This window comes from Ranitomeya imitator, chromosome 1, assembly GCF_032444005.1.
Source record: "Ranitomeya imitator isolate aRanImi1 chromosome 1, aRanImi1.pri, whole genome shotgun sequence".
Taxonomy (NCBI): domain Eukaryota; kingdom Metazoa; phylum Chordata; class Amphibia; order Anura; family Dendrobatidae; genus Ranitomeya; species Ranitomeya imitator.
In genome coordinates, this window is record NC_091282.1 from 4,946,917 (window position 1) to 4,974,623 (window position 27,707).

Sequence of the window (27,707 nt, forward strand, 5' to 3'; positions counted from 1 at the left end):
AATATGGAGGACTACTGCCCCCAATATAAAGGACTACTGCCCCCAATATGGAGGACTACTGCCCCCAATATAAAGGACTACTGCCCCCGATATGGAGGACTACTGCCCCCAATATAAAGGACTACTGCCCCCAATATGGAGGACTACTGCCCCCAATATAAAGGACTACTGCCCCCGATATGGAGGACTACTGCCCCCCAATATATAGGACTACTGCCCCCAATATATAGGACTACTGCCCCCAATATGGAGGACTACTGCCCCCAATATACAGGACTACTGCCCCAATATATAGGACTACTGCCCCCAATATGGAGGACTACTGCCCCCAATATGGAGGACTACTGCCCCAATATATAGGACTACTGCCCCCAATATGGAGGACTACTGCCCCAATATATGGGACTACTGCCCCCAATATGGAGGACTACTGCCCCCAATATACAGGACTACTGCCCCAATATATAGGACTACTGCCCCCAATATGGAGGACTACTGCCCGCAATATGGAGGACTACTGCCCCCCAATATGGAGGACTACTGCCCCCCAATATATAGGACTACTGCCCCCAATATATAGGACTACTGCCCCCAATATGGAGGACTACTGCCCCCAATATAAAGGACTACTGCCCCCAATATGGAGGACTACTGCCCCCAATATAAAGGACTACTGCCCCCAATATGGAGGACTACTGCCCCCCAATATGGAGGACTACTGCCCCCGATATGGAGGACTACTGCCCCCCAATATATAGGACTACTGCCCCCAATATATAGGACTACTGCCCACAATATATAGGACTACTGACCCCAATATGTAGGACTACTGCCCCCAATATAGAGGACTACTGCCCCCAATATATATGACTACTGCCCCCCAATATACAGGACTACTGCCCCCAATATATATGACTACTGCCCCCCAATATATAGGACTACTGCCCCCAATATAGAGGACTACTGCCCCCAATATATAGGACTACTGCCCCAATATAGAGGACTACTGCCCCCAATATATGCTACTACTGCCCCCAATATATAGGACTACTGCCCCAATATAGAGGACTACTGCCGCCAATATATGCTACTACTGCCCCCAATATACACTACTACTGCCCCCAATATACAGGACTACTGCCCCCAATATGGAGGACTACTGCCCCCAATATACACTACTACTACCCCCAATATAGAGGACTACTGCCCCCAATATGGAGGACTACTGCCCCCAATATGGAGGACTACTGCCCCCCAATATATAGGACTACTGCCCCCAATATGGAGGACTACTGCCCCCAATATGGAGGACTACTGCCCCCAATATATAGGACTACTGCCCCAATATATAGGACTACTGCTCCAATATATAGGACTACTGCCCCCAATATATAGGACTACTGCCCCAATATACAGGACTACTGCTCCAATATATAGGACTACTGCCCCCAATATATAGGACTACTGCCCCCAATATATAGGACTACTGCCCCAATATATAGGACTACTGCCCCAATATATAGGACTACTGCCCCCAATATATAGGACTACTGCCCCCAATATATAGGACTACTGCCCCCAATATATAGGACTACTGCCCCAATATATAGGACTACTGCCCCAATATATAGGACTACTGCCCCCAATATATAGGACTACTGCCCCCAATATATAGGACTACTGCCCCCAATATATAGGACTACTGCCCCCAATATGGAGTACTACTGCCCCCAATATGGAGGACTACTGCCCCCAATATGGAGTACTACTGCCCCCAATATGGAGGACTACTGCCCCCAATATAGAGGACTACTGCCCCCAATATGGAGGACTACTGCCCCCAATATATAGGACTACAGCCCCCAATATATAGGACTACAGCCCCCAATATGGAGGACTACTGTCCCCAATATGGAGGACTACTGCCCCCAATATGGAGGACTACTGCCCCCAATATATAGGACTACAGCCCCCAATATATAGGACTACTGCCCCCAATATGGAGGACTACTGCCCCCCAATATATAGGACTACTGCCCCCAATATGGAGTACTACTGCCCCCAATATATAGAACTACTGCCCCCAATATGGAGTACTACTGCCCCCAATATATAGAACTACTGCCCCCAATATATAGGACTACTGCCCCCAATATGGAGGACTACTGCCCCCAATATATAGTACTACTGCCCCAATATGGAGGACTACTGCCCCCAATATGAAGGACTACTGCTCCCAATATGGAGGACTACAGCCCCCAATATATAGGACTACTGCCCCCAATATATAGAACTACTGCCTACAATATATAGGACTACTGCCCCCAATATGGAGGACTACTGCCCCCAATATATATGACTACTGCCCCCAATATATAGTACTACTGCCCCAATATGGAGGACTACTGCCCCCCAATATACAGGACTACTTCCCCCAATATGGAGGACTACTGCCCCCAATATATAGTACTACTGCCCCAATATGGAGGACTACTGCCCCCCAATATACAGGACTACTTCCCCCAATATGGAGGACTACTGCCCCCAATATATAGGACTACTGCCCCCAATATGAAGGACTACTGCCCCCAATATGGAGGACTACAGGCCCCAATATGGAGGACTACTGCCCCCAATATATAGGACTACTGCCCCCAATATATAGGACTACTGCCCCCAATATGTAGGACTACTGCCCCCAATATGTAGGACTACTGCCCCCAATATGAAGGACTACTGCCCCCAATATGGAGGACTACTGCCCCCAATATATAGGACTACTGCCCCCAATATGAAGGACTACTGCCCCCAATATGGAGGACTACAGCCCCCAATATATAGGACTACTGCCCCCAATATGGAGGACTACTGCCCCCAATATGGAGGACTACTGCCCCAATATATAGGACTACTGCCCCCAATATGGAGGACTACTGCCCCCAATATGGAGGACTACTGCCCCCAATATATAGGACTACTGCCCCCAATATGGAGGACTACTGCCCCCAATATGGAGGACTACTGCCCCCAATATGGAGGACTACTGCCCCCCAATATATAGGACTACTGCCCCCAATATATAGAACTACAGCCCCCAACATATAGGACTACTGCCCCCAATATGGAGGACTACTGCCCCCAATATATAGGACTACTGCCCCCAATATGGAGGACTACTGCCCCCCAATATGGAGGACTACTGCCCCCAATATATAGGACTACTGCCCCCAATATGGAGGACTACTGCCCCCAATATGGAGGACTACTGCCCCCAATATATAGGACTACTGCCCCCAATATGGAGGACTACTGCCCCCAATATATAGGACTACTGCCCCCAATATATAGGACTACTGCCCCCAATATATAGGACTATTGCCCCCAATATATAGGACTACTTCCCCCTATTTACAGGACTACAGCCCCCAATATATAGGACTACTGCCCCCAATATGGAGGACTACTGCCCCCAATATGGAGGACTACTGCCCCCAATATGTAGGACTACTGCCCCCAATATGTAGGACTACTGCCCCCGATATGTAGGACTACTGCCCCAATATGTAGGACTACTGCCCCCAATATGTAGGACTACTGCCCCCAATATATAGGACTACTGCCCCCAATATATAGGACTACTTCCCACTATTTACAGGACTTCTGCCCCCAATATATAGGACTACTGCCCCCAATATATAGGACTACTGCCCCCAATATGTATGACTACTGCCCCCAATATGTAGGACTACTGCCCCCAATATGTAGGACTACTGCCCCCAATATGTAGGACTACTGCCCCCAATATGTAGGACTACTGCCCCCAATATATAGGACTACTGCCCCCAATATATAGGACTACTTCCCCCTATTTACAGGACTACAGCCCCCAATATATAGGACTACTGCCCCCAATATATATGACTACTGCCCCCCAATATATAGGACTACTGCCCCCAATATGTAGGACTACTGCCCCCAATATGTAGGACTACTGCCCCCAATATGTAGGACTACTGCCCCCAATATATAGGACTACTGCCCCCCAATATATAGGACTACTGCCCCCAATATATAGGACTACTGCCCCCAATATGGAGGACTACTGCCCCCAATATATAGGACTACTGCCCCCAATATGGAGGACTACTGCCCCCAATATGTAGGACTACTGCCCCCAATATGTAGGACTACTGCCCCCAATATGTAGGACTACTGCCCCCAATATGGAGGACTACTGCCCCCAATATGTAGGACTACTGCCCCCAATATGTAGGACTACTGCCCCCAATATGTAGGACTACTGCCCCCAATATGTAGGACTACTGCCCCCCAATATGTAGGACTACTGCCCCCAATATGTAGGACTACTGCCCCCAATATGTAGGACTACTGCCCCCAATATGTAGGACTACTGCCCCCAATATATAGGACTACTGCCCCCCAATATATAGGACTACTGCCCCCAATACATAGGACTACTGCCCCCAATACAGAGGACTACTGCCCCCAATATATAGGACTACTGCCCCCAATATATAGGACTACTGCCCCCAATATGGAGGACTACTGCCCCCAATATGGAGGACTACTGCCCCCAATATGGAGGACTACTGCCCCCAATATGGAGGACTACTGCCCCCAATATGTAGGACTACTGCCCCCAATATGTAGGACTACTGCCCCCAATATGGAGGACTACTGCCCCCCAATATATAGGACTACTGCCCCCCAATATATAGGACTACTGCCCCCAATATGGAGGACTACTGCCCCCAATATGGAGGACTACTGCCCCCCAATATATAGGACTACTGCTCCCAATATGGAGGACTACTGCCCCCAATATGGAGGACTACAGCCCCCAATATGGAGGACTACTGCCCCCAATATACAGGACTACTGCCCCCAATATATAGGACTACTGCCCCCAATATATAGGACTACTGCCCCCCAATATATAGGACTACTGCCCCCAATATGTAGGACTACTGCCCCCAATATGTAGGACTACTGCCCCCAATATGTAGGACTACTGCCCCCAATATGGAGGACTACTGCCCCCAATATATAGGACTACTGCCCCCAATATGGAGGACTACTGCCCCCAATATGGAGGACTACTGCCCCCCAATATATAGGACTACTGCCCCCCAATATATAGGACTACTGCCCCCAATATGGAGGACTACTGCCCCCAATATGTAGGACTACTGCCCCCAATATGTAGGACTACTGCCCCCAATATATAGGACTACTGCCCCCCAATATATAGGACTAATGTTCCCAATATATAGGACTACTGCCCCCAATATGGAGGACTACTGCCCCCAATATATAGGACTACTGCCCCCAATATGGAGGACTACTGCCCCCAATATGGAGGACTACTGCCCCCAATATATAGGACTACTGCCCCCAATATGTAGGACTACTGCCCCCAATATGGAGGACTACTGCCCCCAATATATAGGACTACTGCCCCCAATATGGAGGACTACTGCCCCCAATATGGAGTACTACTGCCCCCAATATATAGGACTACTGCCCCCAATATGGAGGACTACTGCCCCCAATATATAGGACTACTGCCCCCAATATGTTGGACTACTGCCCCCAAAATGGAGGACTACTGCCCCCAATATATAGGACTACTGCCCCCAATATGGAGGACTACTGCCCCCAATATGGAGGACTACTGCCCCCCAATATATAGGACTACTGCTCCCAATATGGAGGACTACTGCCCCCAATATGGAGGACTACTGCCCCCAATATGGAGGACTACAGCCCCCAATATGGAGGACTACTGCCCCCAATATATAGGACTATTGCCCCCCAATATATAGGACTACTGCCCCCAATATATAGGACTACTGCCCCCAATATGTAGGACTACTGCCCCCAATATGGAGGACTACTGCCCCCAATATATAGGACTACTGCCCCCAATATGGAGGACTACTGCCCCCAATATACAGGACTACTGCCCCCAATATGGAGGACTACTGCCCCCCAATATATAGGACTACTGCCCCCCAATATATAGGACTACTGCTCCCAATATGGAGGACTACTGCCCCCAATATGGAGGACTACTGCCCCCAATATATAGGACTACTGCCCCCCAATATATAGGACTACTGCCCCCAATATGGAGGACTACTGCCCCCAATATGGAGGACTACTGCCCCCCAATATATAGGACTACTGCCCCCCAATATATAGGACTACTGCCCCCCAATATATAGGACTACTGCCCCCCAATATATAGGACTACTGCTCCCAATATGGAGGACTACTGCCCCCAATATGGAGCACTACTGTCCCCAATATATAGGACTACTGCCCCCCAATATATAGGACTACTGCCCCCAATATGGAGGACTACTGCCCCCAATATGTAGGACTACTGCCCCCCAATATATAGGACTACAGCCCCCAATATGTAGAACTACTGCCCCCAATATACAGGACTACTGCCCCCAATATATAGGACTACTGCCCCCAATATATAGGACTACTGCCCCCAATATGTAGGACTACTGCCCCCAATATGTAGGACTACTGCCCCCAATATGGAGGACTACTGCCCCCAATATGGAGGACTACTGCCCCCAATATATAGGACTACTGCCCCCCAATATATAGGACTACTGCCCCCAATATATAGGACTACTGCCCCCAATATGGAGGACTACTGCCCCCAATATATAGGACTACTGCCCCCAATATATAGGACTACTGCCCCCAATATGGAGGACTACTGCCCCCAATATACAGGACTACTGCCCCCAATATGGAGGACTACTGCCCCCAATATACAGGACTACTGCCCCCAATATGGAGGACTACTGCCCCCCAATATATAGGACTACTGCCCCCCAATATGGAGGACTACTGCCCCCCAATATATAGGACTACTGCCCCCAATATGGAGGACTACTGCCCCCAATATATAGGACTACTGCCCCCCAATATATAGGACTACTGCCCCCAATATGGAGGACTACTGCCCCCAATATGGAGGACTACTGCCCCCCAATATATAGGACTACTGCCCCCCAATATATAGGACTACTGCCCCCAATATATAGGACTAATGCCCCAATGTACACTACTACTGCCCCCAATATGTAGGACTACTGCCCCCCAATATATAGGACTACAGCCCCCAATATGTATAACTACTGCCCCCAATATACAGGACTACTGCCCCCAATATATAGGACTACTGCCCCCCAATATATAGGACTACTGCCCCCAATATATAGGACTACTGCCCCCAATATGTAGGACTACTGCCCCCAATATGTAGGACTACTGCCCCCAATATGGAGGACTACTGCCCCCCAATATATAGGACTACTGCTCCCAATATGGAGGACTACAGCCCCCAATATGGAGGACTACTGCCCCCAATATATAGGACTACTGCCCCCCAATATATAGGACTACTGCCCCCCAATATATAGGACTACTGCCCCCAATATATAGGACTACTGCCCCCAATATGTAGGACTACTGCTCCCAATATACACTACTACTGCCCCCAATATGTAGGACTACTGCCCCCTATATGTAGGACTACTGCTCCCAATATACACTACTACTGCCCCCAATATATAGGACTACTGCCTCCAATATGTAGGACTACTGCTCCCAAAATACACTACTACTGCCCCAATATATAGGACTACTGCCCCCAATATATAGGACTACTGCCCCCAATATATAGGACTACTGCCCCCAATATATAGGACTACTGCCCCCAATATGTAGGACTACTGCCCCCAATATGTAGGACTACTGCTCCCAATATACACTACTACTGCCCCCAATATATAGGACTACTGCCCCCTATATATAATAATAATAATAATAATCTTTATTTATATAGTGCCAACATATTCCGCAGCGCTTTACAGTTTAACAGTTTCAAACACAAAAGTCATAATTTTCAAAGTAGTCCTATTTACAGGACTACTGCCCCCAATATATAGGACTACTGCCCCCAATATGTAGGACTACTGCCCCCAATATGTAGGACTACTGCCCCCAATATATAGGACTACTGCCCCCAATATGGAGGATTACTGCCCCCAATATATAGGACTACTTCCCCCAATATATAGGACTACTGCCCCCAATATGGAGGACTACTGCCCCCAATATATAGGACTACTGCCCCCAATATGTAGGACTACTGCCCCCAATATATAGGACTACTGCCCCCAATATGGAGGATTACTGCCCCCAATATATATGACTACTTCCCCCTATTTACAGGACTACAGCCCCCAATATATAGGACTACTGCCCCCAATATGGAGGACTACTGCCCCCAATATATAGGACTACTGCCCCCAATATGGAGGACTACTGCCCCCAATATGGAGGACTACTGCCCCCCAATATATAGGACTACTGCTCCCAATATGGAGGACTACTGCCCCCAATATGGAGGACTACTGCCCCCAATATGTAGGACTACTGCCCCCGATATATAGGACTACTGCCCCCCAATATATAGGACTACTGCCCCCAATATATAGGACTACTGCCCCCAATATGGAGGACTACAGCCCCCAATATGTAGGACTACTGCCCCCAATATGTAGGACTACTGCCCCCGATATATAGGACTACTGCCCCCAATATATAGGACTACTGCCCCAATATATAGGACTACTGCCCCCAATATATAGGACTACTGCCCCCAATATATAGGACTACTGCCCCCAATATACACTACTACTGCCCCCAATATATAGGACTACTGCCCCCAATATGTAGAACTACTGCCCCCAATATACAGGACTACTGCCCCCAATATGTAGGACTACTGCCCCCAATATAGGACTACTGCCCCCCAATATATAGGACTACTGCCCCCAATATATAGGACTACTGCCCCCAATATGTAGGACTACTGCCCCCCAATATATAGGACTACTGCCCCAATATATAGGACTACTGCCCCCAATATATAGGACTACTGCCCCAATATATAGGACTACTGCCCCCAATATACACTACTACTGCCCCCAATATGTAGGACTACTGCCCCCAATATGTAGGACTACTGCCCCCCAATATATAGGACTACTGCCCCAATATATAGGACTACTGCCCCCAATATACACTACTACTGCCCCCAATATGTAGGACTACTGCCCCCAATATGTAGGACTACTGCCCCAATATGTAGAACTACTGCCCCCAATATACAGGACTACTGCCCCCAATATAGGACTACTGCCCCCCAATATATAGGACTACTGCCCCAATATATAGGACTACTGCCCCCAATATATAGGACTACTGCCCCCAATATACACTACTACTGCCCCCAATATGTAGGACTACTGCCCCAATATGTAGAACTACTGCCCCCAATATACAGGACTACTGCCCCCAATATATAGGACTACTGCCCCCAATATAGGACTACTGCCCCCAATATATACACTACTACTACTGCCCCCAATATGTAGGACTACTGCCCCCAATATGTAGAACTACTGCCCCCAATATGTAGGACTGCTGCCCCCAATATATAGGACTACTGCCCCCAATATAGGACTACTGCCCCCCAATATATAGGACTACTGCCCCCAATATACAGGACTACTGCCCCCAATATAGAGGACTACTGCCCCCAATATACAGGACTACTGCCCCCAATATGCAGGACTACTGCCACCAATATGGAGTACTACTGCCCCAATATACACTACTACTGCCCCCAATATATAGGACTACTGCCCCCAATATGGAGGACTACTGCCCCAATATACAGGACTAGTGCCCCCCAATATATAGGACTTCTGCCCCCAATATAAAGGACTACTGCCCCCAATATATAGGACTACGGCCCCCAATATATAGGACTACTGCCCCCAATATACGCTATTACTGCCCCCATATATATAGGACTACTGCCCCTCAATATATAGGACTACTGCCCCCCAATATATAGGACTACTGCCCCCAATATATACACTACTACTGCCCCCAATATATGCACTACTACTGCCCCCCAATATATAGGACTACTGCTCCCAATATATAGGACTACTGCCCCCAATATACACTACTACTGCCCCCAATATATAGGACTACTGCCCCAATATATAGGACTACTGCCCCCAATATATAGGACTACTGCCCCCAATATATAGGACTACTGCCCCCCAATATATAGGACTACTGCCCCCAATATACACTACTACTGCCCCCAATATGTAGGACTACTGCCCCCAATATGTAGGACTACTGCCCCAATATGTAGAACTACTGCCCCCAATATACAGGACTACTGCCCCCAATATAGGACTACTGCCCCCCAATATATAGGACTACTGCCCCCAATATATAGGACTACTGCCCCCAATATGTAGGACTACTGCCCCCCAATATATAGGACTACTGCCCCAATATATAGGACTACTGCCCCCAATATATAGGACTACTGCCCCCAATATACACTACTACTGCCCCCAATATGTAGGACTACTGCCCCCAATATGTAGGACTACTGCCCCAATATGTAGAACTACTGCCCCCAATATACAGGACTACTGCCCCCAATATAGGACTATTGCCCCCCAATATATAGGACTACTGCCCCAATATATAGGACTACTGCCCCCAATATATAGGACTACTGCCCCCAATATACACTACTACTGCCCCCAATATATAGGACTACTGCCCAATATGTAGAACTACTGCCCCCAATATACAGGACTACTGCCCCCAATATATAGGACTACTGCCCCCAATATAGGACTACTGCCCCCAATATATACACTACTACTACTGCCCCCAATATGTAGGACTACTGCCCCCAATATGTAGAACTACTGCCCCCAATATGTAGGACTGCTGCCCTCAATATATAGGACTACTGCCCCCAATATAGGACTACTGCCCCCCAATATATAGGACTACTGCCCCCAATATACAGGACTACTGCCCCCAATATACAGGACTACTGCCCCCAATATACAGGACTACTGCCCCAATATACACTACTACTGCCCCCAATATACAGGACTACAGCCCCCAATATATAGGACTACTGCCCCCAATATGGAGGACTACTGCCCCCAATATATAGGACTACTGCCCCCAATATATAGGACTAATGCCCCAATGTACACTACTACTGCCCCCAATATGTAGGACTACTGCCCCCCAATATATAGGACTACAGCCCCCAATATGGAGGACTACTGCCCCCAATATATAGGACTACTGCCCCCAATATATAGGACTACTGCCCCCAATATATAGGACTACTGCCCCAATATATAGGACTACTGCCCCAATATATAGGACTACTGCCCCCAATATGGAGGACTACTGCCCCCAATATAGAGGACTACTGCCCCCAATATATAGGACTACTGCCCCCAATATACAGGACTACTGCCCCCAATATATAGGACTACTGCCCCCAATATGGAGGACTACTGCCCCCAATATATAGGACTACTGCCCCCAATATATAGGACTACTGCCCCAATGTACACTACTACTGCCCCCAATATGTAGGACTACTGCCCCCAATATGGAGGACTACTGCCCCCAATATATAGGACTACTGCCCCAATATATAGGACTACTGCCCCCAATATGGAGGACTACTGCCCCCAATATGGAGGACTACTGCTCCCAATATGGAGGACTACAGCCCCCAATATGGAGGACTACAGCCCCCAATATGGTGGACTACTGCCCCCAATATATAGGACCACAGCCCCCAATATGGAGGACTACTGCCCCCAATATATAGGACCACTGCCCCAATATAGAGGACTACTGCCCCCCAATATGGAGGACTACTGCCCCCCAATATGGAGGACTACTGCCCCCAATATGGAGGACTACAGCCCCCAATATGGAGGACTACTGCCCCCAATATGGAGGACTACTGCCCCCAATATATAGGACCACAGCCCCCAATATGGAGGACTACTGCCCCCAATATATAGGACTACTGCCCCAATATAGAGGACTACTGCCCCCCAATATGGAGGACTACTGCCCCCAATATGGAGGACTACAGCCCCCAATATGGAGGACTACTGCCCCCAATATATAGGACTACTGCCCCCTATATATAGGACTACTGCCCCCAATATATAGGACTACTGCCCCCAATATATAGGACTACTGCCCCCAATATATAGGACTACTGCCCCCCAATATATAGGACTACTGCCCCCCAATATATAGGACTACTGCCCCCCAATATATAGGACTACTGCCCCCCAATATATAGGACTACTGCCCCCAATATATAGGACTACTGCCCCCTATACATAGGACTACTGCCCCCAATATATAGGACTACTGCCCCCAATATATAGGACTACTGCCCCCAATATATAGGACTACTGCCCCCAATATATAGGACTACTGCCCCAATATATGCTAATACTGCCCCCCAGTATATAGGACTAGTGCCCCAATATAGGACTACTGCCCCCAATATATATGACTACTGCCCCTATACACTACTACCGCCCCAATATACACCACTACTACCGCCCCAATATACACCACTACTACCGCCCCAATATACACCACTACTACCGCCCCAATATACACCACTACTACCGACCCAATATACACCACCACTACCGCCCCAATATACACCACTACTACCGCCCCAATATACACCACTACTACCGATCCAATATACACCACTACTACCGATCCAATATACACCACCACTACCGCCCCCAATATACACCACTACCACCGGCCCAATATACACCACCACTACCGTCCCCAATATACACCACCACTTCCGCCTCCAATATACACTACTACCACCTCCTATATACACCACTACCGCCCCCCATCCTGAGCGGTCCGTCTTTCCGCTGACCTCTCCTGCACACAGTAGATATTTCATGTTGATGAGATGTTCTTTTCTCCGCAGCTGGAGGAAGAGGTGATGGCGATGCAGAAAAAGGTGAAGGGCACAGAAGAAGAGGTGGAGAAGTACTCCGAGGCCGTGAAGGAAGCGCAGGAGCGGCTGGAACTGGCCGAGAAGAAGGCCGGCGACGTAAGTCCTCTGTATACAGCTCCCTGATCAGTGCTGTGGCTATGCTGAGAAGGCCCCTGATGCAACATTTCTACCTGAGACTGCGCCTCACCCCCATCTTCATGTTCATCAGATATATGGACCTGTCACGGATCCCCACTCCGTGATGTCACTAATTCGTCATGTATTCACACTCACACGTGACTTGGGGTTGTGCCTGCAAGGGTTAATCTATCTCCCCACTTTCAGTCCAGCATTCAACCTCTGTCCTATGCTGTAATGGGAGCATAAATCACACACCGACCCAGGCCACACAGCTGCTCATACACGCTGCCACCACTCACCGAATGCATGGGCGATGAGTCCCGGAAATATTAATCATAATATTGTCTACCACTCATAAGGCTCACACACCTCTAGGCTATGGATTCATTAGAACATTCAAGGTTCAACTTGTTAAAGTTTATACTTTAATACAAAAAGGTTCAATGCTTACAGTAAGAAAAAGGTATAAAAATATGATAATAAAAAGACATACAACTTATGCAAAACAGTATAAAAATAAACAGGAGAAAACTTACAGAAATCATCTACCTTAGTAGTCTGCTATCTGCTCCCTGAGGGGGGGTGAATGGAGTTGGTGGTACACATCAGCTTCTCAGGCTCCCCTCACATGTGAACACGATTCTAGGTATACAGGTCTAATTTATAGCTTTGGTCTGGAGGTCCGATTTCTAGAACAGCCCCTCAGGTTAATATCATAATTGCTTGTTTTTGATTGGACCACGGCCGCGCTACCAATGAATATAATATTTTCTCTTGAGATCCTTTGTGTAAACGTTCTCACAGAGATACTATCAGGCCGTAATTGACATCTCTCTTCCAAGAGCTAGGAGGTGTCAAATGTTCCCTTTCTTCTTCTTCTTATAAATGGTATATTCTCTAACGCGGTCGCTGTTACCAGTGGGGTACCGCAGGGGTCAGTATTGGGACCTGTTCTCTTCAACATATTCATTAATGATCTGGTAGAAGGTTTACACAGTAAAATATCGATATTTGCAGATGATACATAGTAACATAGTAACATAGTTAGTAAGGCCGAAAAAAGACATTTGTCCATCCAGTTCAGCCTATATTCCATCATAATAAATACCCAGATCTACGTCCTTCTACAGAACCTAATAATTGTATGATACAATATTGTTCTGCTCCAGGAAGACATCCAGGCCTCTCTTGAACCCCTCGACTGAGTTCGCCATCACCACCTCCTCAGGCAAGCAATTCCAGATTCTCACTGCCCTAACAGTAAAGAATCCTCTTCTATGTTGGTGGAAAAACCTTCTCTCCTCCAGACGCAAAGAATGCCCCCTTGTGCCCGTCACCTTCCTTGGTATAAACAGATCCTCAGCGAGATATTTGTATTGTCCCCTTATATACTTATACATGGTTATTAGATCGCCCCTCTGATACAAAACTATGTAAAGCAGTTAATACAAGAGAAGATAGTATTCTGCTACAGATGGATCTGGATAAGTTGGAAACTTGGGCTGAAAGGTGGCAGATGAGGTTTAACAATGATAAATGTAAGGTTATACACATGGGAAGAAGGAATCAATATCACCATTACACACTGAACGGGAAACCACTGGGTAAATCTGACAGGGAGAAGGACTTGGGGATCCTAGTTAATGATAAACTTACCTGGAGCAGCCAGTGCCAGGCAGCAGCTGCCAAGGCAAACAGGATCATGGGGTGCATTAAAAGAGGTCTGGATACACATGATGAGAGCATTATACTGCCTCTGTACAAATCCCTAGTTAGACCGCACATGGAGTACTGTGTCCAGTTTTGGGCACCGGTGCTCAGGAAGGATATAATGGAACTAGAGAGAGTACAAAGGAGGGCAACAAAATTAATAAAGGGGATGGGAGAACTACAATACCCAGATAGATTAGCGAAATTAGGATTATTTAGTCTAGAAAAAAGACGACTGAGGGGCGATCTAATAACCATGTATAAGTATATAAGGGGACAATACAAATATCTCGCTGAGGATCTGTTTATACCAAGGAAGGTGACGGGCACAAGGGGGCATTCTTTGCGTCTGGAGGAGAGAAGGTTTTTCCACCAACATAGAAGAGGATTCTTTACTGTTAGGGCAGTGAGAATCTGGAATTGCTTGCCTGAGGAGGTGGTGATGGCGAACTCAGTCGAGGGGTTCAAGAGAGGCCTGGATGTCTTCCTGGAGCAGAACAATATTGTATCATACAATTATTAGGTTCTGTAGAAGGACGTAGATCTGGGGATTTATTATGATGGAATATAGGCTGAACTGGATGGACAAATGTCTTTTTTCGGCCTTACTATGTTACTATGTTACTATGTTCTTGGTCCTAGCTAGACCCCCTGGTGAGATTTGAAGACCGAAGTCTGCTTGTCTCCGGAAAATGCATATTAACACAGGGGTGAGATCTGCAGCCTTCAGGACATATGTTACTAGTCACACAATATCTATACATAGGTCACTGCATATATATATATATACAGTATATATATATTTCACCACAGGACCCTACTAGTGTTCTAAATCCTGTAAGGGCGTACGTGATGTGCTCTCCATTATGTAGTAATGTCCCCCATCCCGGGTTCCTTCCTTGTATATTTGTCTCCATCCTGAGCTCCTTCCTGGTATATAAAGTTATATGAAAAAGTTTGGGCACCCCTATTAATCTTAAGCTTAATGTTTTATAAAAATTGTTTTTTTTGCAACAGCTATTTCAGTTTCATATATCTAATAACTTTTGGACACAGTTTTAAATACTCCTACCTACTTTTACTGACTTACTAAAGCACTTTTTTTGGTTTTCTAACCTCATTGAGCTTTGAACTTCATAGCCAGGTGTATGCAATCATGAGAAAAGCTACTTAAAGTGGCCACTTGCAAGTTGTTCTCCTGTTTGAATCTCCTCTGAAGAGCGGCATCATGGGCTCCTCAAAACAACTGTCTAATGATCTGAAAACAAAGATTATTCAACATAGTTGTTCAGGGGAAGGATACAAAAAGCTGTCTCAGAGATTTAACCTGTCAATTTCCACTGTGAGGAACGTAGTAAGGAAATGGAAGAACACAGGTACAGTTCATGTTAAGGCCAGAAGTGGCAGGCCAAGAAAAACATCAGAAAGGCAGAGAAGAAGAATGGTGAGATCAGTCAAGGACAATCCTCAGACCACCTCCAGAGAGCTGCAGCATCAACTTGCTGCAGATGGTGTCACTGTGCATCGGTCAACTATACAACGCACTTTGCACAAGGAGAAGCTGTATGGGAGAGTGATGCGAAAGAAGCCGTTTCTGCAAACACGCCACAAACAGAGTCGGCTGAGGTATGCAAAAGCAGAAGGTCCTGTGGACTGATGAAACCAAGATTGAGTTGTTTGGTCATACAAAAAGGCGTTCTGCATGGCGGCCAAAAAACAGCATTCCAAGAAAAACACTTGCTACCCACAGTAAAATTTGATGGAGGTTCCATCATGCTTTGGGGCTGTGTGGCCAATGCCGGCACTGGGAGTCTTGTTAAAGTTGAGGGATGCATGGATTCCTCTCAGTATCAGCAGATTCTTGACAATAATGTTCATGAATCAGTGACAGAGTTGAAGTTACACAGGGGATGGATCTTTCAACAAGACAATGATCCAAAACACCGCTCCAAATCTACTCAGGCATTCATGCAGAGGAACAATTACACTGTTCTGGAATGGCCATCCCAGTCCCCAGACCTGAATATCATTGAACATCTGTGGGATTATTTGAAGAGGGCTGTCCATGCTCGGCGACCATCAAACTTAACTGAACTGGAATTGTTTTGTAAAGAGGAATGGTCAAATATACCTTCATCCAGGATCCAGGAACTCGTTAAAAGCTACAGGAAGCGACTAGAGGCTGTTATTTTTGCAAAAGGAGGATCTACTAAATATTAATGTCACTTTTCTGGTGGGGTGCCCATACTTATGCACCTGTCAAATTTAGTTTGAGTGCAGATTGCACATTTTCTGTTAGAACAATAAACCTCATTTCAAGGCAGAAACATTACTGTGTCCAATAGTTATTAGATATATGAAACTGAAATAGCTGTGGCAAAAAAACCGATTTTAAGAAAACATTAAGCTTAAGATTTATAGGGGTGCCCAAACTTTTTCATATAACTGTATGTCTCCCATGTTGGGTTCCTTTCTGATATCACCACCTGTATTATACCATCTCGCCTCACTGAAGGCACAGAAGTGCAGGAGAGGAGCACAGTAGTGGAGCGAAGGAGAGGCGCACAGTAGTGGAGCGCAGGGGAGGCGCAGATTAGTGGAGCGCAGGAGAGGAGCACAGTAGTGGAGCGCAGGAGAGGAGCACAGTAGTGGAGTGCAGGAGAGACGCACACTAGTGGAGTGCAGGAGAGACGCACAGTAGTGGAGTGCAGGAGAGACGCACAGTAGTGGAGCGCAGGAGAGGTGCACAGTAGTGGAGCGAAGGAGAGGCGCACAGTAGTGGAGCGCAGGGGAGGCGCAGATTAGTGGAGCGCAGGAGAGGAGCACAGTAGTGGAGCGCAGGAGAGGAGCACAGTAGTGGAGTGCAGGAGAGACGCACACTAGTGGAGTGCAGGAGAGACGCACAGTAGTGGAGTGCAGGAGAGACGCACAGTAGTGGAGCGCAGGAGAGGTGCACAGTAGTGGAGCGAAGGAGAGGCGCACAGTAGTGGAGCGCAGGGGAGGCGCAGATTAGTGGAGCGCAGGGGAGGCGCACAGTAGTGGAGCGCAGGAGAGGTGCACAGTAGTGGAGCGAAGGAGAGGCGCACAGTAGTGGAGCGCAGGGGAGGCGCAGATTAGTGGAGCGCAGGGGAGGCGCACAGTAGTGGAGTGCAGGAGAGGTGCACAGTAGTGGAGCGAAGGAGAGGCGCACAGTAGTGGAGCGCAGGGGAGGCGCAGATTAGTGGAGCGCAGGAGAGGAGCACAGTAGTGGAGTGCAGGAGAGACGCACAGTAGTGGAGTGCAGGAGAGACGCACACTAGTGGAGTGCAGGAGAGACGCACAGTAGTGGAGTGCAGGAGACGCGCACAGTAGTGGAGCGCAGGGGAGGCGCAGATTAGTGGAGTGCAGGAGAGACGCACAGTAGTGGAGTGCAGGAGAGACGCACAGTAGTGGAGCGCAGGGGAGGCACAGAAGTGCAGGAGAGGCGCACATTAGTGGAGCGCAGGAGAGGTACACAGTAGTGGAGTGCAGGAGAGGTACACAGTAGTGGAGCGCAGGAGAGGAGCACAGTAGTGGAGTGCAGGAGAGGAGCACAGTAGTGGAGCGCAGGAGAGGAGCACAGTAGTGGAGTGCAGGAGAGACGCACAGTAGTGGAGCGCAGGGGAGGCACAGAAGTGCAGGAGAGGCGCACAGTAGTGGAGCGCAGGGGAGGCACAGAACTGCAGGAGAGGCGCACAGTAGTGGAGCGCAGGGGAGGCACAGAAGTGCAGGAGAGGCGCACAGTAGTGGAGCGCAGGGGAGGCACAGAAGTGCAGGAGAGGCGCACAGTAGTGGAGCGCAGGGGAGGCGCACAGTAGTGCAGCGCAGGAGAGGCGCACAGTAGTGGAGCGCAGGGGAGGCACAGAAGTGCAGGAGAGGCGCACAGTAGTGGAGCGCAGGGGAGGTACAGAACTGCAGGAGAGGCACACAGTAGTGGAGCGCAGGGGAGGCACAGAACTGCAGGAGAGGCGCACAGTAGTGGAGCGCAGGGGAGGCACAGAAGTGCAGGAGAGGCGCACAGTAGTGGAGCGCAGGGGAGGCACAGAAGTGTAGGAGAGGCGCACAGTAGTGGAGCGCAGGAAAGGTACACAGTAGTGGCGTGCAGGAGAGGAGCACAGTAGTGGAGTGCAGGGGAGGCGCACAGTAGTGGAGCGCAGGGGAGGCACAGAAGTGCAGGAGAGGCGCACATTAGTGGAGCGCAGGAGAGGTACACAGTAGTGGAGTGCAGGGGAGGTGCACAGTAGTGGAGCGCAGGGGGGCACAGAAGTGCAGGAGAGGCGCACAGTAGTGGAGAACAGGAGAGGCGCACAGTAGTGGAGTGCAGGAGAGACGCACACTAGTGGAGTGCAGGAGAGACGCACAGTAGTGGAGTGCAGGAGAGACGCACAGTAGTGGAGCGCAGGAGAGGCGCACAGTAGTGGAGCGCAGGGGAGGCGCAGATTAGTGGAGCGCAGGGGAGGCGCACAGTAGTGGAGTGCAGGAGAGGTGCACAGTAGTGGAGCGAAGGAGAGGCGCACAGTAGTGGAGCGCAGGGGAGGCGCAGATTAGTGGAGCGCAGGAGAGGAGCACAGTAGTGGAGTGCAGGAGAGGAGCACACTACTGGAGTGCAGGAGAGACGCACAGTAGTGGAGTGCAGGTGAGACGCACACTAGTGGAGTGCAGGAGAGACGCACAGTAGTGGAGTGCAGGAGACGCGCACAGTAGTGGAGCGCAGGGGAGGCGCAGATTAGTGGAGTGCAGGAGAGACGCACAGTAGTGGAGTGCAGGAGAGACGCACAGTAGTGGAGCGCAGGGGAGGCACAGAAGTGCAGGAGAGGCGCACATTAGTGGAGCGCAGGAGAGGTACACAGTAGTGGAGTGCAGGAGAGGTACACAGTAGTGGAGCGCAGGAGAGGAGCACAGTAGTGGAGTGCAGGAGAGGAGCACAGTAGTGGAGCGCAGGAGAGGAGCACAGTAGTGGAGTGCAGGAGAGACGCACAGTAGTGGAGCGCAGGGGAGGCACAGAAGTGCAGGAGAGGCGCACAGTAGTGGAGCGCAGGGGAGGCACAGAACTGCAGGAGAGGCGCACAGTAGTGGAGCGCAGGGGAGGCACAGAAGTGCAGGAGAGGCGCACAGTAGTGGAGCGCAGGGGAGGCGCACAGTAGTGCAGCGCAGGAGAGGCGCACAGTAGTGGAGCGCAGGGGAGGCACAGAAGTGCAGGAGAGGCGCACAGTAGTGGAGCGCAGGGGAGGTACAGAACTGCAGGAGAGGCACACAGTAGTGGAGCGCAGGGGAGGCACAGAACTGCAGGAGAGGCGCACAGTAGTGGAGCGCAGGGGAGGCACAGAAGTGCAGGAGAGGCGCACAGTAGTGGAGCGCAGGGGAGGCACAGAAGTGTAGGAGAGGCGCACAGTAGTGGAGCGCAGGAGAGGTACACAGTAGTGGCGTGCAGGAGAGGAGCACAGTAGTGGAGTGCAGGGGAGGCGCACAGTAGTGGAGCGCAGGGGAGGCACAGAAGTGCAGGAGAGGCGCACATTAGTGGAGCGCAGGAGAGGTACACAGTAGTGGAGTGCAGGGGAGGTGCACAGTAGTGGAGCGCAGGGGAGGCACAGAAGTGCAGGAGAGGCGCACAGTAGTGGAGCGCAGGGGAGGCGCACAGTAGTGGAGAACAGGAGAGGCGCACAGTAGTGGAGTGCAGGAGAGACGCACACTAGTGGAGTGCAGGAGAGACGCACAGTAGTGGAGTGCAGGAGAGACGCACAGTAGTGGAGCGCAGGAGAGGCGCACAGTAGTGGAGCGCAGGGGAGGCGCAGATTAGTGGAGCGCAGGGGAGGCGCACAGTAGTGGAGTGCAGGAGAGGTGCACAGTAGTGGAGCGAAGGAGAGGCGCACAGTAGTGGAGCGCAGGGGAGGCGCAGATTAGTGGAGCGCAGGAGAGGAGCACAGTAGTGGAGTGCAGGAGAGGAGCACACTACTGGAGTGCAGGAGAGATGCACAGTAGTGGAGTGCAGGTGAGACGCACACTAGTGGAGTGCAGGAGAGACGCACAGTAGTGGAGTGCAGGAGACGCGCACAGTAGTGGAGCGCAGGGGAGGCGCAGATTAGTGGAGTGCAGGAGAGACGCACAGTAGTGGAGTGCAGGAGAGACGCACAGTAGTGGAGCGCAGGGGAGGCACAGAAGTGCAGGAGAGGCGCACATTAGTGGAGCGCAGGAGAGGTACACAGTAGTGGAGTGCAGGAGAGGTACACAGTAGTGGAGCGCAGGAGTGGAGCACAGTAGTGGAGTGCAGGAGAGGAGCACAGTAGTGGAGCGCAGGAGAGGAGCACAGTAGTGGAGTGCAGGAGAGACGCACAGTAGTGGAGCGCAGGGGAGGCACAGAAGTGCAGGAGAGGCGCACAGTAGTGGAGCGCAGGGGAGGCACAGAACTGCAGGAGAGGCGCACAGTAGTGGAGCGCAGGGGAGGCACAGAAGTGCAGGAGAGGCGCACAGTAGTGGAGCGCAGGGGAGGCGCACAGTAGTGCAGCGCAGGAGAGGCGCACAGTAGTGGAGCGCAGGGGAGGCACAGAAGTGCAGGAGAGGCGCACAGTAGTGGAGCGCAGGGGAGGTACAGAACTGCAGGAGAGGCACACAGTAGTGGAGCGCAGGGGAGGCACAGAACTGCAGGAGAGGCGCACAGTAGTGGAGCGCAGGGGAGGCACAGAAGTGCAGGAGAGGCGCACAGTAGTGGAGCGCAGGGGAGGCACAGAAGTGTAGGAGAGGCGCACAGTAGTGGAGCGCAGGAGAGGTACACAGTAGTGGCGTGCAGGAGAGGAGCACAGTAGTGGAGTGCAGGGGAGGCGCACAGTAGTGGAGCGCAGGGGAGGCACAGAAGTGCAGGAGAGGCGCACATTAGTGGAGCGCAGGAGAGGTACACAGTAGTGGAGTGCATGGGAGGTGCACAGTAGTGGAGCGCAGGGGAGACACAGAAGTGCAGGAGAGGCGCACAGTAGTGGAGCGCAGGGGAGGCGCACAGTAGTGGAGAACAGGAGAGGCGCACAGTAGTGGAGCGCAGGGGAGGCACAGAAGTGCAGGAGAGTCGCACAGTAGTGGAGCGCAGGGGAGGCACAGAACTGCAGGAGAGGCGCACAGTAGTGGAGCACAGCTGAGGCACAGAACTGCAGGAGAGGCGCACAGTAGTGGAGCGCAGGGGAGGCATAGAACTGCAGGAGAGGCACACAGTAGTGGAGCGCAGGGGAGGCACAGAAGTGCAGGAGGGGCGCACAGTAGTGGAGCGCAGGAGAGGCACAGAAGTGTAGGAGAGGAGCACAGTAGTGGAGCGCAAGGGAGGCACAGAAGTGCAGGAGAGGCGCACAGTAGTGGAGCGCAGGGGAGGCACAGAAGTGCAGGAGAGGCGCACAGTAGTGGAGCGCAGGGGAGGCACAGAAGTGCAGGAGAGGCGCACTATAGTGGAGCGCAGGGGAGGCACAGAAGTTCAGGAGAGGCGCACAGTAGTGGAGCGCAGGGGAGGCACAGAAGTGCAGGAGAGGCGCACAGTAGTGAAGTGCAGGAGAGGCGCACAGTAGTGGAGTGCAGGAGAGGTGCACAGTAGTGAAGTGCAGGAGAGGCGCACAGTAGTGGAGCGCAGGAGAGGCGCACAGTAGTGGAGCGCAGGGGAGGCGCACAGTAGTGGAGCGCAGGAGAGGCGCACAGTAGTGGAGCGCAGGAGAGGTGCACAGTAGTGGAGTGCAGGAGAGGCGCACAGTAGTGGAGTGCAGGAGAGGTGCACAGTAGTGGAGCGCAGGAGAGGTGCACAGTAGTGGAGCGCAGGGGAGGCTCACAGTAGTGGAGTGCAGGAGAGGTGCACAGTAGTGGAGCGCAGGAGAGGTGCACAGTAGTGGAGCGCAGGAGAGGTGCACATTAGTGGAGCGCAGGAGAGGCGCACAGTAGTGGAGCGCAGGAGAGGCGCACAGTAGTGGAGCGCAGGGGAGGCGCACAGTAGTGGAGCGCAGGAGAGGTACACAGTAGTGGAGCGCAGGAGAGGCGCACAGTAGTGGAGCGCAGGAGAGGCGCACAGTAGTGGAGCGCAGGGGAGGCGCACAGTAGTGGAGCGCAGGAGAGGCGCACAGTAGTGGAGCGCAGGAGAGGTGCACAGTAGTGGAGTGCAGGAGAGGCGCACAGTAGTGGAGTGCAGGAGAGGTGCACAGTAGTGGAGTGCAGGAGAGGCGCACAGTAGTGGAGTGCAGGAGAGGTGCACAGTAGTGGAGCGCAGGAGAGGAGCACAGTAGTGGAGTGCAGGAGAGGTGCACAGTAGTGGAGCGCAGGAGAGGCGCACAGTAGTGGAGCGCAGGAGAGGTGCACAGTAGTGGAGTGCAGGAGAGGCGCACAGTAGTGGAGTGCAGGAGAGGTGCACAGTAGTGGAGCGCAGGAGAGGAGCACAGTAGTGGAGTGCAGGAGAGTTGCACAGTAGTGGAGCGCAGGAGAGGCGCACAGTAGTGGAGCGCAGGAGAGGAGCACAGTAGTGGAGTGCAGGAGAGGTGCACAGTAGTGGAGCGCAGGAGAGGTGCACAGTAGTGGAGCGCAGGAGAGGTGCACAGTAGTGGAGCGCAGGGGAGGCTCACAGTAGTGGAGTGCAGGAGAGGTGCACAGTAGTGGAGCGCAGGAGAGGTGCACAGTAGTGGAGCGCAGGAGAGGTGCACAGTAGTGGAGCGCAGGGGAGGTGCACAGTAGTGGAGCGCAGGGGAGGCGCACAGTAGTGGAGCGCAGGGGAGGCACAGTAGTGGAGTGCAGGAGAGGAGCACAGTAGTGGAGCGCAGGGGAGGCACAGTAGTGGAGCGCAGGGGAGGCGCACAGTAGTGGAGCGCAGGGGAGGCGCACAGTAGTGGAGTGCAGGAGAGGAGCACAGTAGTGGAGCGCAGGAGAGGAGCACAGTAGTGGAGCGCAGGAGAGGTGCACAGTAGTGGAGTGCAGGAGAGGCGCACAGTAGTGGAGCGCAGGAGAGGTGCACAGTAGTGGAGTGCAGGAGAGGCGCACAGTAGTGGAGCGCAGGAGAGGTGCACAGTAGTGGAGCGCAGGAGAGGAGCACAGTAGTGGAGCGCAGGAGAGGTGCACAGTAGTGGAGTGCAGGAGAGGCGCACAGTAGTGGAGCGCAGGAGAGGAGCACAGTAGTGGAGTGCAGGAGAGGTGCACAGTAGTGGAGCGCAGGAGAGGTGCACAGTAGTGGAGCGCAGGAGAGGTGCACAGTAGTGGAGCGCAGGGGAGGCTCACAGTAGTGGAGTGCAGGAGAGGTGCACAGTAGTGGAGCGCAGGAGAGGTGCACAGTAGTGGAGCGCAGGAGAGGTGCACAGTAGTGGAGCGCAGGGGAGGTGCACAGTAGTGGAGCGCAGGGGAGGCGCACAGTAGTGGAGCGCAGGGGAGGCACAGTAGTGGAGTGCAGGAGAGGAGCACAGTAGTGGAGCGCAGGAGAGGTGCACAGTAGTGGAGCGCAGGGGAGGTGCACAGTAGTGGAGTGCAGGGGAGGCGCACAGTAGTGGAGCGCAGGGGAGGCACAGTAGTGGAGCGCAGGAGAGGCGCACAGTAGTGGAGCGCAGGGGAGGCACAGTAGTGGAGCGCAGGGGAGGCGCACAGTAGTGGAGCGCAGGGGAGGCGCACAGTAGTGGAGCGCAGGGGAGGCGCACAGTAGTGGAGCGCAGGGGAGGCGCACAGTAGTGGAGCGCGGGGGAGGCACAGTAGTGGAGTGCAGGGGAGGCGCACAGTAGTGGAGCGCAGGGGAGGCGCACAGTAGTGGAGCGCAGGGGAGGCACAGTAGTGGAGCGCAGGGGAGGCGCACAGTAGTGGAGCGCAGGGGAGGCACAGTAGTGGAGTGCAGGGGAGGCACAGTAGTGGAGTGCAGGGGAGGCGCACAGTAGTGGAGTGCAGGAGAGGAGCACAGTAGTGGAGCGCAGGAGAGGAGCACAGTAGTGGAGTGCAGGGGAGGCGCACAGTAGTGGAGTGCAGGGGAGGCGCACAGTAGTGGAGTGCAGGGGAGGCGCACAGTAGTGGAGCGCAGGGGAGGAGCACAGTAGTGGAGTGCAGGGGAGGCGCACAGTAGTGGAGTGCAGGAGAGGAGCACAGTAGTGGAGCGCAGGGGAGGTGCACAGTAGTGGAGTGCAGGAGAGGTGCACAGTAGTGGAGCGCAGGAGAGGAGCACAGTAGTGGAGTGCAGGGGAGGCGCACAGTAGTGGAGTGCAGGGGAGGCGCACAGTAGTGGAGTGCAGGGGAGGCGCACAGTAGTGGAGCGCAGGGGAGGAGCACAGTAGTGGAGTGCAGGGGAGGCGCACAGTAGTGGAGTGCAGGAGAGGAGCACAGTAGTGGAGCGCAGGGGAGGCGCACAGTAGTGGAGTGCAGGAGAGGTGCACAGTAGTGGAGCGCAGGAGAGGAGCACAGTAGTGGAGTGCAGGAGAGTTGCACAGTAGTGGAGCGCAGGAGAGGCGCACAGTAGTGGAGCGCAGGAGAGGAGCACAGTAGTGGAGTGCAGGAGAGGTGCACAGTAGTGGAGCGCAGGAGAGGTGCACAGTAGTGGAGCGCAGGAGAGGTGCACAGTAGTGGAGCGCAGGGGAGGCTCACAGTAGTGGAGTGCAGGAGAGGTGCACAGTAGTGGAGCGCAGGAGAGGTGCACAGTAGTGGAGCGCAGGAGAGGTGCACAGTAGTGGAGCGCAGGGGAGGTGCACAGTAGTGGAGCGCAGGGGAGGCGCACAGTAGTGGAGCGCAGGGGAGGCACAGTAGTGGAGTGCAGGAGAGGAGCACAGTAGTGGAGCGCAGGGGAGGCACAGTAGTGGAGCGCAGGGGAGGCGCACAGTAGTGGAGCGCAGGGGAGGCGCACAGTAGTGGAGTGCAGGAGAGGAGCACAGTAGTGGAGCGCAGGAGAGGAGCACAGTAGTGGAGCGCAGGAGAGGTGCACAGTAGTGGAGTGCAGGAGAGGCGCACAGTAGTGGAGCGCAGGAGAGGTGCACAGTAGTGGAGTGCAGGAGAGGCGCACAGTAGTGGAGCGCAGGAGAAGTGCACAGTAGTGGAGCGCAGGAGAGGAGCACAGTAGTGGAGCGCAGGAGAGGTGCACAGTAGTGGAGTGCAGGAGAGGCGCACAGTAGTGGAGCGCAGGAGAGGAGCACAGTAGTGGAGTGCAGGAGAGGTGCACAGTAGTGGAGCGCAGGAGAGGTGCACAGTAGTGGAGCGCAGGAGAGGTGCACAGTAGTGGAGCGCAGGGGAGGCTCACAGTAGTGGAGTGCAGGAGAGGTGCACACAGTAGTGGAGCGCAGGAGAGGTGCACAGTAGTGGAGCGCAGGAGAGGTGCACAGTAGTGGAGCGCAGGGGAGGTGCACAGTAGTGGAGCGCAGGGGAGGCACAGTAGTGGAGTGCAGGAGAGGAGCACAGTAGTGGAGCGCAGGAGAGGTGCACAGTAGTGGAGCGCAGGGGAGGCGCACAGTAGTGGAGCGCAGGGGAGGCACAGTAGTGGAGTGCAGGAGAGGAGCACAGTAGTGGAGCGCAGGAGAGGTGCACAGTAGTGGAGCGCAGGGGAGGTGCACAGTAGTGGAGTGCAGGGGAGGCGCACAGTAGTGGAGCGCAGGGGAGGCACAGTAGTGGAGCGCAGGAGAGGCGCACAGTAGTGGAGCGCAGGGGAGGCACAGTAGTGGAGCGCAGGGGAGGCGCACAGTAGTGGAGCGCAGGGGAGGCGCACAGTAGTGGAGCGCAGGGGAGGCGCACAGTAGTGGAGCGCAGGGGAGGCGCACAGTAGTGGAGCGCGGGGGAGGCACAGTAGTGGAGTGCAGGGGAGGCGCACAGTAGTGGAGCGCAGGGGAGGCGCACAGTAGTGGAGCGCAGGGGAGGCACAGTAGTGGAGCGCAGGGGAGGCGCACAGTAGTGGAGCGCAGGGGAGGCACAGTAGTGGAGTGCAGGGGAGGCACAGTAGTGGAGTGCAGGGGAGGCGCACAGTAGTGGAGTGCAGGAGAGGAGCACAGTAGTGGAGCGCAGGAGAGGAGCACAGTAGTGGAGTGCAGGGGAGGCGCACAGTAGTGGAGCGCAGGGGAGGCGCACAGTAGTGGAGTGCAGGGGAGGCGCACAGTAGTGGAGCGCAGGGGAGGAGCACAGTAGTGGAGTGCAGGGGAGGCGCACAGTAGTGGAGTGCAGGAGAGGAGCACAGTAGTGGAGCGCAGGAGAGGAGCACAGTAGTGGAGCGCAGGGGAGGCACAGTAGTGGAGCGCAGGGGAGGCGCACAGTAGTGGAGCGCAGGGGAGGCGCACAGTAGTGGAGTGCAGGAGAGGAGCACAGTAGTGGAGCGCAGGAGAGGAGCACAGTAGTGGAGCGCAGGGGAGGCGCACAGTAGTGGAGCGCAGGGGAGGCACAGTAGTGGAGCGCAGGGGAGACGCACAGTAGTGGAGCGCAGGGGAGGCGCACAGTAGTGGAGCGCAGGGGAGGCGCACAGTAGTGGAGCGCAGGGGAGGCGCACAGTAGTGGAGCGCAGGGGAGGCGCACAGTAGTGGAGCGCAGGAGAGGAGCACAGTAGTGGAGCGCAGGGGAGGCGCACAGTAGTGGAGCGCAGGGGAGGCGCACAGTAGTGGAGCGCAGGGGAGGCGCACAGTAGTAGAGTGCAGGAGAGGAGCACAGTAGTGGAGCGCAGGGGAGGCGCACAGTAGTAGAGTGCAGGAGAGGAGCACAGTAGTGGAGTGCAGGAGAGGCGCACAGTAGTGGAGCGCAGGGGAGGCGCACAGTAGTGGAGCGCAGGAGAGGCGCACAGTAGTGGAGCGCAGGGGAGGCGCACAGTAGTGGAGCGCAGGGGAGGCGCACAGTAGTGGAGCGCAGGGGAGGCGCACAGTAGTGGAGCGCAGGGGAGGCGCACAGTAGTGGAGCGCAGGGGAGGCGCACAGTAGTGGAGCGCAGGGGAGGC

The 27,707-nt window shown here is 52.8% G+C and overlaps 1 protein-coding gene across 4 annotated transcripts in view; it reads left to right on the forward strand.

Moving 5' to 3' along the window:
* The window catches only part of LOC138657981 (tropomyosin beta chain-like), a 118,429-nt gene that overhangs the window by 2,487 nt on the left and 88,235 nt on the right, over positions 1 to 27,707 (forward strand). For all 4 annotated transcript variants that reach the window (XM_069745568.1, XM_069745578.1, XM_069745572.1 and 1 more), the window contains exon 2: positions 12,956 to 13,081. In XM_069745568.1, the coding sequence (XP_069601669.1) occupies positions 12,956 to 13,081 (126 nt within the window). The remainder of the gene's footprint in view (positions 1 to 12,955; positions 13,082 to 27,707) is intronic.